General features: G+C 58.7%; 1 protein-coding gene across 1 annotated transcript in view; it reads right to left on the bottom strand.

Annotated features, from left to right (window-relative positions):
- The window catches only part of NCS1 (neuronal calcium sensor 1), a 49,766-nt gene that overhangs the window by 25,699 nt on the left and 9,608 nt on the right, over positions 1-14,459 (bottom strand). Inside the window, exon 2 of the mRNA XM_072778328.1 lies at positions 978-1,002. Coding sequence (XP_072634429.1) covers positions 978-1,002 — 25 coding nt within the window. The remainder of the gene's footprint in view (positions 1-977; positions 1,003-14,459) is intronic.

Raw genomic sequence — 14,459 nt, 5'->3', positions numbered from 1 at the left:
TCTAGAGCCCATTTCTACAAACGTTTCTTTTCTTTTCTTTTTTTATTTTATTTTATTTATTTATTTGACAGAGATTGAGCACAAGCAGGGGGAGCTGCAGGCAGAAGGAGAGGGAGAAGCAGGCTCTCCACGGAGCAGAGAACCAGATTCGGGGCTCGATCCCAGGACCCTGGGATCAGGACCTGAGCCAAAGGCAGATGCTTCACCGACTGAGCCACCCAGGTGCCCCAGAGTCCACTTCTAAACCACCAAACTTTCCTGGAAGTCATTCGGGCTTGCCTCCTCCCCTCCTGGACCACCTAACCTCAGGTGGACCTTAGTGTGAGCCTCCCTGTCAGCACCACGAACATCCCACAGGTGACCCAGAGACAACAATATGCCCCTCCCCTCTCCCCCAGCCCAGGCAGGCATCACTAACCCATTACAGCCCTCATGAGTCCCTCGCTGCTCCACCTTCCCTTTGCTCCAGGACATAGAGCCTCAGAATCCTTCTTAACATAGCCCACTACGGATTGATCAGGGCTGGCATCCAAGAAGAAACCTCTCGGTCATCCCTGGTCCAGTCTAACTGATCACTTTATAGAAGAGGTGGCTCAACCTCAGAAAAGGGAAGAGACTTCTCAAGGCCACCAGCGGTTTAGGGAAAGAGCCAGGCCTGGGACCCAGTCTCCTGGCTCGTCTCTGGTCCAAACCCCTCTCTTTGGTGAGCAGGGCAGTAGGCCTTAGAGATGACACACAAGGCAAGGAGTTCCCAACACTCCCTCCCCATTCCCAGTTCACCTGGCTCTGCCTCAGTCCCTTTGGACCAAAAGAATCTAAACGAAGGCCACCTGGACCAGCTGGTGGCTGAGCCCCACTCAGAAGCCTGTCTGCATGCCCCTGCCCTGGGCAGCTGGATGGATGTCCCATCAGCCCAAAGCCAACACCCCCAGGCCCTGCCCCCAACCCCCCCAGTTTGAGAAAAAACAGCTACTCACCACTGCTGGACTTCCTTCTCGGTAACTGCAAGAGAAAACAGAAGCAGCCCTTTAGCTCTAGGAGGTGCCAGGGGCTGTGCAGACCCCAGGGAGCCCCCTTCCTGCCCTCTCCAACCCCGTGGCCCCACAGCCGCCCATGCTGGCTGGCTCCGAACAAGAACGTGCGCCCCCAGGTAAACAGTCGAGTCAGCAGCTCTGTGTCCAGCGGGGACAGCACTGGCCTACCCCCCTCATCCCACGAGGACAGGACAGGCAAAGGCAGCCCCTTACACGCAGGGGTTGGCTCTCCGTGCTGTCTGGGTGGGGGGCAGGAAGGAGCGTCACCCCCACAGGCCAGTGTTTCAGATCCGTCGTGCCCCACCTCTCATCCCCAGGTAGCACAGTCAGAGAAGGTGCTCAGCTGCCTGGCCTGCATGTGGTGGGCCGGGGCAGAGAGGCTGAGCACCCCAGGGCCCTGGCAGCACCGGGCACCCTCCCCTCCTCGGCCTGCCCCCCCAACCCCCCACAGCACCTAGCTGCAGGTTCTTTTCCGGGCAAGACAAGAACAGGGCCATGACCAACACCCAGGACAAGCCACATAGTGCGGTCGAACATCCAGCTGAGCCCAAAGAGTCATTCTTTATTGAACCACGAAACAAACAAAAAACAATTTTTTTCCTGAAGAATATGAAATTGGCTCAGCTTGGAAACAAACCAGGGTTCTCTCTCTAATTACTGAATGAGAACATGTAATGACCCCCTGCCAGGCCACACTCACTCTCTGCGAGGCTGACTCTGGGAGGGTACCTCCAGCAACCCATGCCTCAGTTTCTCCTTGTTTGTAAAGAGGGCATAATAGTAACATCCCAGCCTCATGAGCTGTCCTGGGAATTCGATCAAAACAGGTGTGAAAGCTCGTGCATCCTTGGCACGGGCCCTGGCATGTCAGTGCACTCAGTGCAGGCTTGTGGAAGGAAGGGACGCACGTACAAGTGAACGAAGGGACAGGAATGTGGGCGCAAGGTGGGGTCAGCTGAGAAAAGGAACTGCAGCCTCTTCCCAGGGAAGCGGGAGGGGAGGCCCGAGGGGGTGTCCCTGAACTGCTGTGCCTGCCTGGACTTGAGGAGGCCACTTGTTAAAAACCCAGTTCAAGAGAAGCTTGTAACAACTGCCAAATACCAAGTGGCCACCGGCTCCATGCCAGGCGGGCCTCTGTGCTTTGGCTCAGCTGCCCTGACTACAACTCAGAGGGAAGACAGCGTTACTCTGCCCTGGCTCCAAGTGGGGAAACTGAGGCACGAAGGGGCCAGGACACAAAGTGATGGGATAAGGGTCTGAACTCTGCGGCCTAGAAGCTGGTGGTCAGCCTCCCAGGGAAGGCTGGAGGCCGCCCCCAGGCCCCTCTTCCCACAAGCCCAGATCCCAGGCAGAGGGAAGAGACCAGCCCCTGACTAGGCAGCTGATAAACAGAAGGTACAGCGATAGCGGGCGGCGCGGGTTACCTGGATCGGCCAGACCTGGTGGAAAAAATGCCATTTTCCAAGGGAGTTTTGGCGGAGGGTAGAAGGTGGGAAGGAGTCAGGTGTGCGGGTGGAGAAGGAAGGAGACCTTGGTCTAACCCGGGCTCAGCTGCCCTGGACTCACCACCCACACCCGGCAGTGAAGGGCAGCAGGGGCGAGGGGATGATGCTCAAAGCCCAAACCTGGAGAGACCCAGGAGACCCAGCACAGCACAGGCGGGAGCTTCCAGGCACATACTCTGGGGCGAGACTAGGCCTCCTGGGTTCATACCAGCTGTGGGTCCTTGGACAAAGCACCTCCTCTCCCCGAGCCTCAGTTCCCTCATCTGTAACACAGGCCATTGTGTTGACTAAAACGACTTGATGCCCTTCTCGGGCGCACGAATCCCACAGGCAGGTGGTGGGCCCGTTTCCCCGACGACATCGCGGTGCAGCTGAGTCCACTGGCCTGAAGTAACCCAAGGTCACCTTGCCAGGAAACGGCAGGGCCAGGACTGCCTTCAGAGCCTGGGATGAAGGCCGCTGGGCGCCTCCTCCACCCAGAGCATCAGATGAAGAGCTGCATGACTTTGTGTGACCTTGGCATCACGTGACAGAAACACTAGGAGCTAAGTGGTAAGAGCTTGGGTGGCAGATCCACTGCTGACCTCTGGGCTCCCAGGGCCAGAGAAGGCTCCCCTGGAGTCCCCTAGCTCAGAAGCTTCCCCCAAGTCCCCAGGATGTAGAAGCCACTGGGGGGGGGGGGACACAGTTGGCTGCCCCTCCCCCATCAGAATGGTCCCCAACACAGAACACTGGGTGATCAGCAGGCAGCCAAGCCCCAGGGGACGTGAGCTGGGGTGGGGGAGACGGGCCCTACTGATGCTTTAAGGAGCTAATTAACCTTTAGGAAACAGAAGAAGCCATCAGGTGTTCCCTGGCACCAGGCCAGGGCCAGCAGGCCATCACTGCTTCCCTACCTGGAGCCATGCAGGGTCTTGAGTGGAGCGGACAGCAGGCAGCCCCCTGGGGGCCCAGCCTTCTACCTGAAGCCCCTCTATTGGGCTCAGGTACCTGGAGGTGACCAGTGTGGACCTCACTGTCCAGGTAAGGCAGCTGAGCCAGGGACCTGAGGAAGGGACCCATGGCCACTGTCACCGTCCGGATCTGCCCAATGCCGAGACCTGCGTTCTTATCATTCTGTCTGGGTTTCCAGGAGCCCAGCCATTCCCATACTACCTTCTCGATTCTTCCCTAACCACCAGTCCGATGATTCACTCGAGATGTTTCTTTAAATCAGCTCATTTACTTCGTTTACTTGCCTGATCCAGATTCAGTCTAAGCTTCAATATCCACAAAATTACCAATGACTTGTGCTGCCCGTATCTTAGCTAACACACAACAAAAATATGACCATGAAGATGACTGTCCTTGATCAAACCTGGCCTCTCCGATAGTGAAACGCCCCGACATCAGGTGCCCCCCTGACCTGATGCCGTAGGACGTGGTATCCACGGAGTTCTCCTGCCAGAAACAGTCAACCTGGATCTGATCATGAGGATGTAACCAGACAAATCCAGAAGGCGGGACATCTTACAAGACAATTGGCCAGGACACTTGAGTATGTCGGGGCCATAAAAGGTAAAACAAGGCAGGGGATTGTTCCAGAAAAGGAGCCAAGGCCATCAAATGCAACCCACAGAGCCTGGATTGGGTCCCGGATCTGGTGTTAAAGACGAGCCACAGCAAACATTATTCGGATCGCTGGGGAAGATGCACCATAGGGTGTGATTAGATGCCCTGATGGGCTCACTGCTGATTTTCTTAGGGCTGGGAACAGCATGGGCATGATATGTGGGGGAATATCCCTTTTCACTTGAGATGTGCCCTGAAGTATTTGGGGGTGAGGTCAGGATGCCAGCAGCTTCGTCAGAAATGTACACACATATATTTAGAAAGAGAAGCAACAAAGCCCGGCAAAATGTTGGCTGCTGGCAAATCTGGATGAAGGGCACACAGGTGCTCGCTGAGCTGTTATTTTAATGTTTCTCTCGCTTTCAAAATGAAAGTTTTTTTGGGGGGGATATTTGTCCCCATCAGCCCACAAGCTGTGTGTGCCCCACCCGCAGCCAGATGGGCTGGGGGTCCTGCAGCTCTGACCCCACAGACCCTCGGGGGGAGAAGGGGTTGGGATCACGGGGTCCCTCTGCTCCACACTCCGCCCTGACACCAGAGCGACATTCCTAGGCTCAGGCATCCCAGTTTTGCCCCGGGCCCTCATCCAGGTGTGAAGTGAAACAGGCGTCCATGCACACGCACATGGTGCTTACACTGGGTGGGTCCACGCTCAGGGCTCAAGGCCCGGCAGGTAGGAAGGCAGGCTGTCCTCAGCCCAGGACTCCCCAGTCCTCCAAGCCCCTCTCTAACCACCCCCGCCTCCACCCTGCCTCCTGGCTCTTGCACCTGCTGCTCCTCTGCCCAGGACACCCGTCCTCACCTCCTTCACCTAGGTGACCGCATCTACCTTTCCAATCCCCACCAGGATGTCCCTTCTCACAGAGCCCTCCTGCCCTGTCACAGCCCTTCTGAAAACCCCCGACGTGCGGGAATCACCGCTCCCCACAGTCTCTCTTCCCATGAGCTGCACACAGAGGTCAGACTGGGCACCGCCCACCGGCACCAGGCCAGGGAGAGGGACAGTGGGCACAGGGAGTGGCCCACAGAAGGGGCTCTGGGGTCAGCCCGGCCAGCACTCCAGGCAAGGGCTCTGAAGGCTGTGTGGCCTTGAGCAATGACTCCCGGCCTCCAAGCCTTGGTTTGCTCATCTGAAAATGGGACAACAGCCTCTGTCTTACGGGAGGAGAGTGTACTTAAAGCATGATGTCTGGCATCCAGCAGGTGCTCAACAGAAGCACATTTTCTCCTCTTCCCAGTTGGACGCTAAGGCATCCTGGCATCCCTGGCATCGCCCCAGTACCCGGCCCAGTGTCCTGTATGCAGGAGGCAGACAGTAAACCCTCGTGGATTCCCTATCATCACCAAGCCACTTGGCTGCATGTGAGACACACCCCACAGCATGTTTCTCACCACATGTTTACTTCTACAGCTGCCACTGGCTTTGGCCAACTTTAAAAATGGGCTACCTTTCTCTGGCCCACTCCTGCCTACAGGCCAGGGGGTGGCTCAGGCTCATTAGGAAACCAATATCTAAAACCACCTGGCCAAGGCAGCGGGAGGCTCTGGGTCAGCGTCCCATCTTGGCCATTTGTAGGCTGGGTTACTCTGAACAAGTTACTTACCCTCTCTGAGCCTGATTCCTCATTGAAGGATGGGGTTATAAACGCCTACCAGATGGAGCCGTTGGTAGGGCTTCTTAAGAGGCAGAGGGAACACTCCAGGCCCAGAGTGGGCCCAGAGCCAGGAAGAGAGGAGCTGGGCATCCCCAGCGCTCCCCTCCCTGAGAAGCTGGGGCAGCTGGGGGGTGGGGGGCTGGAGCCTGCGGGTGGCCGGGAGTGGGGAGGGGCCCAGCTGTGGCCTGCTGCCCTGCTGTCCCCAGCTGGCTCAGGGCAACCTGGCATTCGCCCTCTGGTGGGGGGTGGAGGAGGGGGGAGGGGGGTGGGGGGGAGGGCGCCAGCAGTACCCCCACCCCCGCCACCCCCACCAGGATGGCAGGAACAGAGCGCCTGCTCCCCAGGCTGCTCCCTGCGCCTCCTCCCTCGCGCAGCTCTCATCTGCCAGGAATGAACGCGAGAGAGCCAGTGCCTGGAGCCCAGGATAAATGTTGAGTCTCACTGTGATTTCCCTAAAGCAAAATACCTCTCTCCTGATTGAAGCTCAGCTCAAACAGGGTGGGAACGGAACACAGGGGCTGGCGGCGGCGGCGGGAGGGCAGGTGGCCCGCTCCTTCCAGCCTCTCGAGCCACCATCCTGTGGCCAGTCCAGGCCCTGTTTCCATCTCCAGGGCCCCAGGCTGGGTTGACCGCCGGGGTCACCGAGGCCTCCTGCCTCCACTGCAGCAAGAAGGCGCCTGTTTGATTAACACCAAAAGAGAAAGTGGGGCCATTTGGGCCTGGCCGCCAGCAGGCCCCAGTCATTTAGTCTGACGACCTGTTAGTCCTGACGCCTTTGACCACTCGGACAAAGATGTGCTCGGAAATGCAGAAAGAAGCTTCCAGAAGTGTAGCACCCTCCTTAGGCCCCAGGCCTCTCCTTTGCTCAACCTCCGAATACTAAGGTCTTCTGAGCCCCTGGCTCACAGGGCTGTCTGGGGGCAGCATATGCATCTACACGCCTCATGGTCAAGGTCCTCCCCAACCGGCCGCCTCTAGCTCAGCCCCTGTCCACTCTCCTCACAGTCGTCCAGGGGCCCCGTCACGCTCCACAGGGCTCAAAGGGATTCTCACCTCAGACTGACCTCCCCTTCCTGGGGACGCCCCTCTTCCTGCTCTCCTAGGCAGAAAACACAGGAACACCCCTACATTCCAGGCCAGCTGGGTGTCCCCCACACAGGACCCCCTCTCCGGGCACCTGTCACCCTCCCATGCCCCCCCCCAATCTAGTCCCCAATCTAGTTGGCAGTCTAGCAGCTGCCAACATCCCTAATTTGGTGCAAAGCTCAGAGAAGGCAGCAGGGCAGCTGCTACAGATGCTCCCCCATCCTGGCAGGCACCCCCACCTCCAGGAGCCGCAGTTCCCTAGAGGGAAGGCAGCATAGCAGGGTAGGCTCTTGGGACCCGGATTCCAGGGGCCTGCTACTCCCCTGCGGCCAACCGGTCACCTTCCCTGTCTCTGAAAGGGGACGTGACTCCTCCCGCAGACGTTACCAGCAGCATTGACTGTGAAGTGCCACACACCCAGAGGTGGGGAGACAAGGGATTCAAATGCTTGGGAGCTTGCCTCCCAGGGGGCTGGGAGCAGACCCCCGCACTTCCCTGGCCTCCACGTGGCACAGGTGCCCCGAGCCCCAAATCCCTTCCCAGCAGAGCCAGGGAGGCTGCAGTCAGACAACACGAGCTGGGTGACGCACGGACGTCCCCGTGGGGGCCAGGGACTGGGCTGTCCACCTTGGCTGTGCAGCTTCCTCCAGTCCCCAGCTCCCGCACCCCACGAAGTGACCTGCAGGCAGCTAGCCGATGGCCAGGGACCCCAGGGGTGGTGTGGAAACAGGAAGGTAGGCCAGACAACCCGGGCCAGGTGCTGCATTGGGGTGTTAGGTGCCCTTGGCTGGGGGGGTGGGCGGCAGGCTCATCTGCAAGAAGGAGCCCTCGGGGTCAGACAGACGCCCATGCCACGCACCGGGGCACCATGTGCCCAGCGCTGCTGACCGGCTCCGGGCCTCTTCCTAGGCAGGGAGGGAGCCAGCCGGGCCTCCGCATGCCCCACGCCTGTCTTCCATAAATGCCCAGCCGCAGGGAGCTGGCCTGAGCTCATCAGAAAGGCACCTGGCTTCCTGCCCAGAGTTCCCGGGCCCTCCGTGCCGAGCGGGGTGCTGCAGACACCCCTCGAGCTGAGCCAGAAGGAGCGAGGTCCCCAGAGCCTGGCCCTGACACCTGCCCCCACCCTGGGCCTCCTCTTCTGCACGATCTCCACCCACCACCCACACTGGCCAGGGCCCCCACAGTCTGCAGGAACTTTCCTGCCACACTCACACGGACCTGAGGACCTGACCCCCTGCAGGGCCTGGCGGGCCTCGGACTGCCATCTGCACACCCACCTCCAGCACACCCACCTCCACCAGACCTGCGAGCCGCTACCAGGCCAGCCCTGCACCCCGCCCTTTGCGCACAGGATTTGTAAAGCCTCACAAAGCTCCAGGGGTCACAGCTCCGGCCAGAGCTCAGCCACCTGCCCACCACCCCCTGCCAGTGCTCCCACTCTGGCTGACCTGCCTGTAGCCCTAGAAGTTGGGCTCTCTCCCACCACAGGCCTTTGTAGGGACAGGTCACCCACTACCTAGCTGCTGTGTGACCCCAGCCAATGTGCTCCCCTCTCTGAGCCTTGGTCTCCCCTCCCTCTCACAGAGCGGCCATGGGAGCCAACAAGAGGATCCAGGCCAACAGCACTGAGCCCAGCGTGTGACAAGTGACACAGCGACTCAGGCTATCCCGATGACAGCCAGGATATTAGAGTAAGAAGTCAGGAGTCTCACTGCCACCAGGGCAGTAGCAGGAGATGCAGCTGGCAGGACCAGGCAGAGAGGCTGATGGGAAATGTCCTAGGACGCAGAGAGGAACCAAGCCCTCAAGGGGCTCGAGGTGAGGTTGCTGCTCAGGGCTGCTCAGATCCCGAGTCAAATGCCCCTGCTCCCTCCTGACCCTCAGGATCCCTGAGCCCCACACGCTGTGCTGACAGGTGGAGGTCTCCGCCAGCCCATCTCGTTGGTGAAACAACTGAGGCCTCACAGAGGTAAAGGCACTCGTCTGGGGTCACAGTCAGTGGTGAGGAGTGGAGGGGGCACCCAGGTCCCTCCAATTCCGAAGCCTGTGCTCAAGCAGGCTCTGGCCTGCGGACGGTGGTCCGCAGGGAGGGGGCCACCCAGAGAGCCCCACGGGCCGCGGCAAGCACTCACTGAGCACCTACAGTGGGCCAGGCTCTGGGTGCACAGGGTGTGAGTGCACCGTCCAGCAGGGAGCAGCAGTCCTCAGGTGACCCTTGTCTTTCTCCCGGACCTCAAGACCCTCCCACCTCTGAATTTACCGGATAAAGCGTGACTGGCGTCTTGTCTCAGTTTTCTCATCTGACAGATGGGGTCAGGGTGTTCACTGCCACTGGCTCACAGGGAGGTGAACGTGCTTGGTCCCTGGAGCAGGGCCACGTGCTGGAGGAGTCCAGGGGCTCCCCAAAGGTGCCCTCCCCAGAGCCTCTGAGGGCAGAGGACTGTCACCCCAGGGAGTGGGGGCAGAGTCCCAGGAAGCCACGGCAAACAAGGTGTCGTTCCAATCTTGGGTTCCAGCTCAAATATTTCCACAAGTTTTGCATTCTGCTCCATTGTTGATAAATATTTAATTTACCCTAATAATAAAGTTATCCATTGATTTTAATCTCTATGTAAGGTAAACGACTCTCTCCTCTCCCTCAAAAAAATTCTCAAAACTGCAGAAAGATGTCCTTTGTCTCACAGCTTCCAGGTGCAAAAAGTCTCCATTTACTTAGCATTTCTCGCATTTTAATCTCCTTCAGTGCCCGAACGATGCTGTGAGACAGGGACTCAGTATCCCCCTTCTACAGATCACGGGACTGTGGACTGAGAGGTGGAGCCACCTGCCCAAGGACCAACGTCGGTCTGCAGTGAGGCTGGGACCAGGACCAGGGCCCGTGGACTCCAGGACTTGCGGGAGAGGTTCAGCATTTCAAGCATCACGCAAATGCATTCTGGGAGTCACTTTCCTGCCTGACTCCCGAACTGTATCATCTGGGGCCCTCAAAGAGGCACCGAATCTTTGGCTTCTCTGACTCCCCCAGCTAAGGGCCACTGGGGCTGGGAAGCAAAAGGTTCTCAATATCTGCTCATCTATTAACCTGCTCTGGCCAAGCGACCCACATCCACAGTCCAACAGGTTCCAATCCCAGCTCTCCCACGGTCCAGCTGTGTGACACTGGCCATGTCAGTTAATCTGAGACTCGGTTTCCTCATCAGGAGATTGAGGATAAAGCCTACCATGGCTACAGATAGAGGTAGAGCCTGGACAGCAGGAGGAGCGGCTCTGTCCTCGTCCTTCTGCCTGCCTGGATTCTCTGATTTTGTCTTTTCTCAGTGGTGGGGGGCCCTGTGGGGCAGGATCTGTGTCTGCCTAAGCCTTGGCCATAAAAGAGCATCCGGTACGTAGTAGATGCTCAATGCATATCTGTTCTTGGAGAATGTGTGTGTGTCATGCTTGTTCTAGGCGAGGAAGCAGATGCACCTCTTTTTACTTCCTAGAACTCAAGGTTATTCCTCCTGGCTAATCAATGGGTTTACCATGATGGCACTCCTCTCTTTCTCTCTCTCTCTCTCTCTCTCTCTTCCCCTTCCCTGTCTCCCTCTCTCCCTCTCTTGAAAGAAAGGAAAAAAGTAAAGAGAAAAGAAAAGAAAGAAGGATGCGCAAACAGGATAGTTTTTACCCCTTCATTCCCCCAATAAGTAATTTCTGAGCATATGGGCCAGGCCCCAAGCTGGGCTCTGGGAACACAGCACTGGCCCAGACACAGGTCCTCGTCCTCCAAGTGTCTGCTGTAACAGGACAGACGGACATAAGCACACAGCAGCACAGCTGTCTAACAATCTGCGTCAAGTGGGAACCTGACCCAGCTGGGGGGGTGGGGGCTGTTCCCGGGGAAAGGGCACATAGGCTGACATAAAAAGGACAGGCAGGCCTCTGCAGACAAAGAGTAAGGGAGATGCCACAGAGTGTGGTGAGCTCAGGGGACCCCAGGAAGCCACATCTCGCTGGAACAGAGAACAGGCCAGAAGAAGGATGATGTGGTCCAGGCAGTTGGAGCACAGCGAGGGCCTCAAAATGTTAACCATCACTACGATTATGAATAAAGGTGTCAAAGCACTCACAGACATGGCCAGATGACCAGGGCCAGTCACCTGGGCACCTGAGGTGGGAGGGGGCACAAGAAGCCCTGTCCTGGGGCATGTGGCATCTGCCTACCCCAACAGGCCCCACTCCCCGGCCTCATCCCCAGACCTGGGAGAGGTGAGGCACTGAGACCCGGGGAAGGTGCAAGGCCCCCATACTGGGTGACAGAGACAACACTGGCAGGGAGACAGAGACAGGGGTAGTGGGACATACCGGGAATGGAAACCAGGCAGTGACAGGGTCAGCAGGACCCAGCCCCACCTCTGCCACCGCCAGCACACCGTCCTCCCCTTCCCACCCCAGATGTGAGCAGCCAGCAGCAGGCGGTGATGTCTGCATCAGAGCCCCACTAGGGTGGCCCAGCTGTCCCCGGGACAGGCGGTGGGGACAAGGTGCTGAGGCACTGACCCCAGGGCTTCTGGTAGAGTGGGGGCTTGAGCCCCAAGCATCTGGGTCCCAGCCACACTGTGGGCCCAGCTGTGGCCCTTTAAGAACTAAGAACAGAGGGTGGCCCTGACCTGCCTTCCGCACACAAGTAACTCACCCCAGTCCTTATCCTGGACCTGGCAGCAGGATGACCCCAGCACTGGGACTCCCAGCAGTAATGGGGCACAGAGAAGCACCTGTCAGCCTGGCCAGAACCCCCTGGAGGCCAGAAGGAGGCCTCCTTCGGGCAGGGGGAGCACCCACCTCCCCCCCACGAGCCCTGGGGCCTCACCTGGCTCACCAGGTTCCCGAGACTGGCCCCCAGCAGTGCCTCCTCCAGGTAAGCCCTGCCCTGCTGGTCGGCGGCCCCTCCAAGGGCTAATTTACCAGGCCTCTGCCTTACCACGCACCTCCTCTCTACTCTGGCCACTGCACCTTCTCTAGCTCCTCAGAGTTGCCACAGCTAGATGCCTCCAGACATGGGACATGCTGCTCCTTCTGTCTGAAACACTCTCAACATTGATTTCAGATCAATAATGAATAACTGGTTATTATGGCTGGCAACTCCTACCCTCAGGTTTCAACTGAAACATCACCTCTTCCAGGAAGCCCTCCCTGATGCACCCCAGACCCAGTAGCCATCCAAGCATTGTGGAATGCCCTGTCTTGATGCTTCCCCTAGCCTCCTGTTACCCTCACCTCAGTGTGAATTCCAGGAAGGCCAGAAACCCATCCGTCCATCTGCCCTGCATCCTGGCACCCACAGAACTGTCGGGAAGCAACTGTTCCACAAGGGCTTTCTGCATCTGGAAGTAAAGAGTGGCAAGGTGGCCTCGGGACACCCTTGGCCAAAGTGACCCCACACAGGCACCCAGGGTCTCCAGCCACTCGCCCCTAGCTGGTGGGGGCCCCCTTCCCACAAGCACCCCCAGCAACACAGAGCCTGAGCCAAGGACACACTTATCGAGGTAAGAGTGGCCTGCAGGCTCCTCTCCTTTATTGTGAGGGCTGCTGTTAGTTTTAATTAAGATCATGTTCTGCTCAGGCCCAGCAAGGGCCTCATCACGGGTAGTCGGGAAATAATCACCATCACTCAACAGGCTGCAGGCTGCTGGGCCTCAGACGGGGTACGGGGACCCTGGGGGCCGGGGGTGGGGGTGCGGGGGGCAGAGGCCCAGGCAGCTCAGGCTTTGAGCCCTGTCGAGGGCCTCGTCTGCCCAGCACACATGCCAGAGACTTCTGAACAGAAGGGAAGCATTCGCTTTTCCCCCCACGATGCCAAAAATAGCCCCATCTCCTGCCTTTGAACAGGAATGTCTCAGTTCCTACAAAGAGACAGGAGCACAGGGTGGGGTGGGGGGCTGCTGGAGGGAGAGGCCGTGCTGGCTAGCTGGACCCCTCCTCATGTCCCCAGCTCCCAAAGGTCACAGGGACCCAGGTCCTTGCCAGGCCTGGCTTGCTGGGGCCTGGCCTCCCAGAGCCTGACTTCTCAGGATGCAGCCACCCCCCAGATGGGCAGGCCCCCCAGCCCCAGTCCCAGCCCCAACTCCAGTCTGGGAGGTAGGACGGGGCAGGACAGGAGCAGAGAGCACAGACCCGAGATGGGTGACAGCTCTGCTTGCTTGCCAGCTTGTTCCTTTTCGTATTTGCTCGTTGGTTAGTTCCAGGCCCTGTTCTAGGAGCTGGGGGGACAGAGTGACCCACGCAGCCAGACAAGTCTGTCTTCACGGTGCTCACAGCCCAATGATCTTCAAACATGTCCTTGCCACCCGGTCTGGGGAGGGACGCTGGCTGGTCCCTGGGTACCTCCTACAGGAAGGCCTCCGGGGTGTTGGCACGGGCTGAGCACACACCCAGCAGAGAGGACCAAGGGTCAGGCCAAAGCGCTTCCGAGCTGCCCTCACCCAGGACCCAGACCCTCGTTCAACCTGCCAGCAAGCCTGCTAGAGGCGTGTGCCCATTTTATGTGTGAGGCCACCGGGGTGCAGGAGCTTGGGCCTGCCGGGTCCTTTGGGCAATATTTTCACACTAATTGCAGCCACCGTCCTGGGAGCTGGGGTTGCTGTCATGTGCCCATTTTACAGGTGAAGTGAGGAGGCTCAAGGGAAAGAGCTGGGCCACGGTCCTAGAGCTCAGGAGAGGAGCTGGGGTTCACACCCAGGCCTGGCGGCTCCCTGAGCAGGAGCGCTTGACATGGCGACAAGCCCTCTCTGCTTGTGTCACCCAGCCCCCTGGTTCCACAGACAACAAAGCAGAGGCTCAGGGTAGGAAGTGGCCACAGGACCGGGACGGGGAGAATGAGGGATCAGAACCCAGCTCCACTGCCACCACATCCGGGGCCCTTCCTGGTTCTCACAGCAGCTTCTTGGTTTAAAAAAAAAAAAAAAAAAAAAAAGAGGCCACCTTCTGTCCCCAAAAGGCCAGAGCAGTGGGGGAGCTGGGGGAGGCTGGAGACGGATCGAGGGAGGAGGGAGAGAGAGAGGATGGCACTCTGAGCCCACTTCCTAGCTGAAAACCCAAGCCTAAAATAAAAAAAAGCAGAGTGCTATTTCTGCTTTGGGTTAAACATTCCTCAAAGCCACATTCCTCCCACCCTCCTCCCGCTCCCCTGCCAGGGAATCCGAGCGCAGTGGCCTGGACGCCCCAGCAGCTTCCTGCGGCCGCCGTAGGAGACCAGGATGCCAGAGGCAGTGGCTGCCCTGCTCTGCTTCCTGGGTGCCCCCAGCATGGGCTCGCTAGGTGGGGCGCAGTGCCCCCCAGGTGGGCCCCTCAGGACACTCTCAGGCTAAGCCAAGGTGATACCCCATCACAGAGACAGCAGGACATCAGAGACACTGAGATCCTAAGGGGGGCAGCCAGAAGCCACAGCAGGTCAGACTGGAACCAGGACCCCAGACTCCAACTCCCAGCTGGAGATCCACCACACCCTGCACCCCCACCCCATCCGATTGCTGGTCAGGAGCACAAGAAGGGCCCACCCCGGTCAAAGGAAGATCAAAACAAAACATGTGGAC

The sequence above is a fragment of the Canis lupus genome, chromosome 16 (assembly GCF_048164855.1).
Source record: "Canis lupus baileyi chromosome 16, mCanLup2.hap1, whole genome shotgun sequence".
NCBI classification, from domain to species: domain Eukaryota; kingdom Metazoa; phylum Chordata; class Mammalia; order Carnivora; family Canidae; genus Canis; species Canis lupus.
The sequence above is the reverse complement of the archived record's forward strand: the minus strand, read 5'-3'. Positions and strand labels throughout refer to the sequence as shown.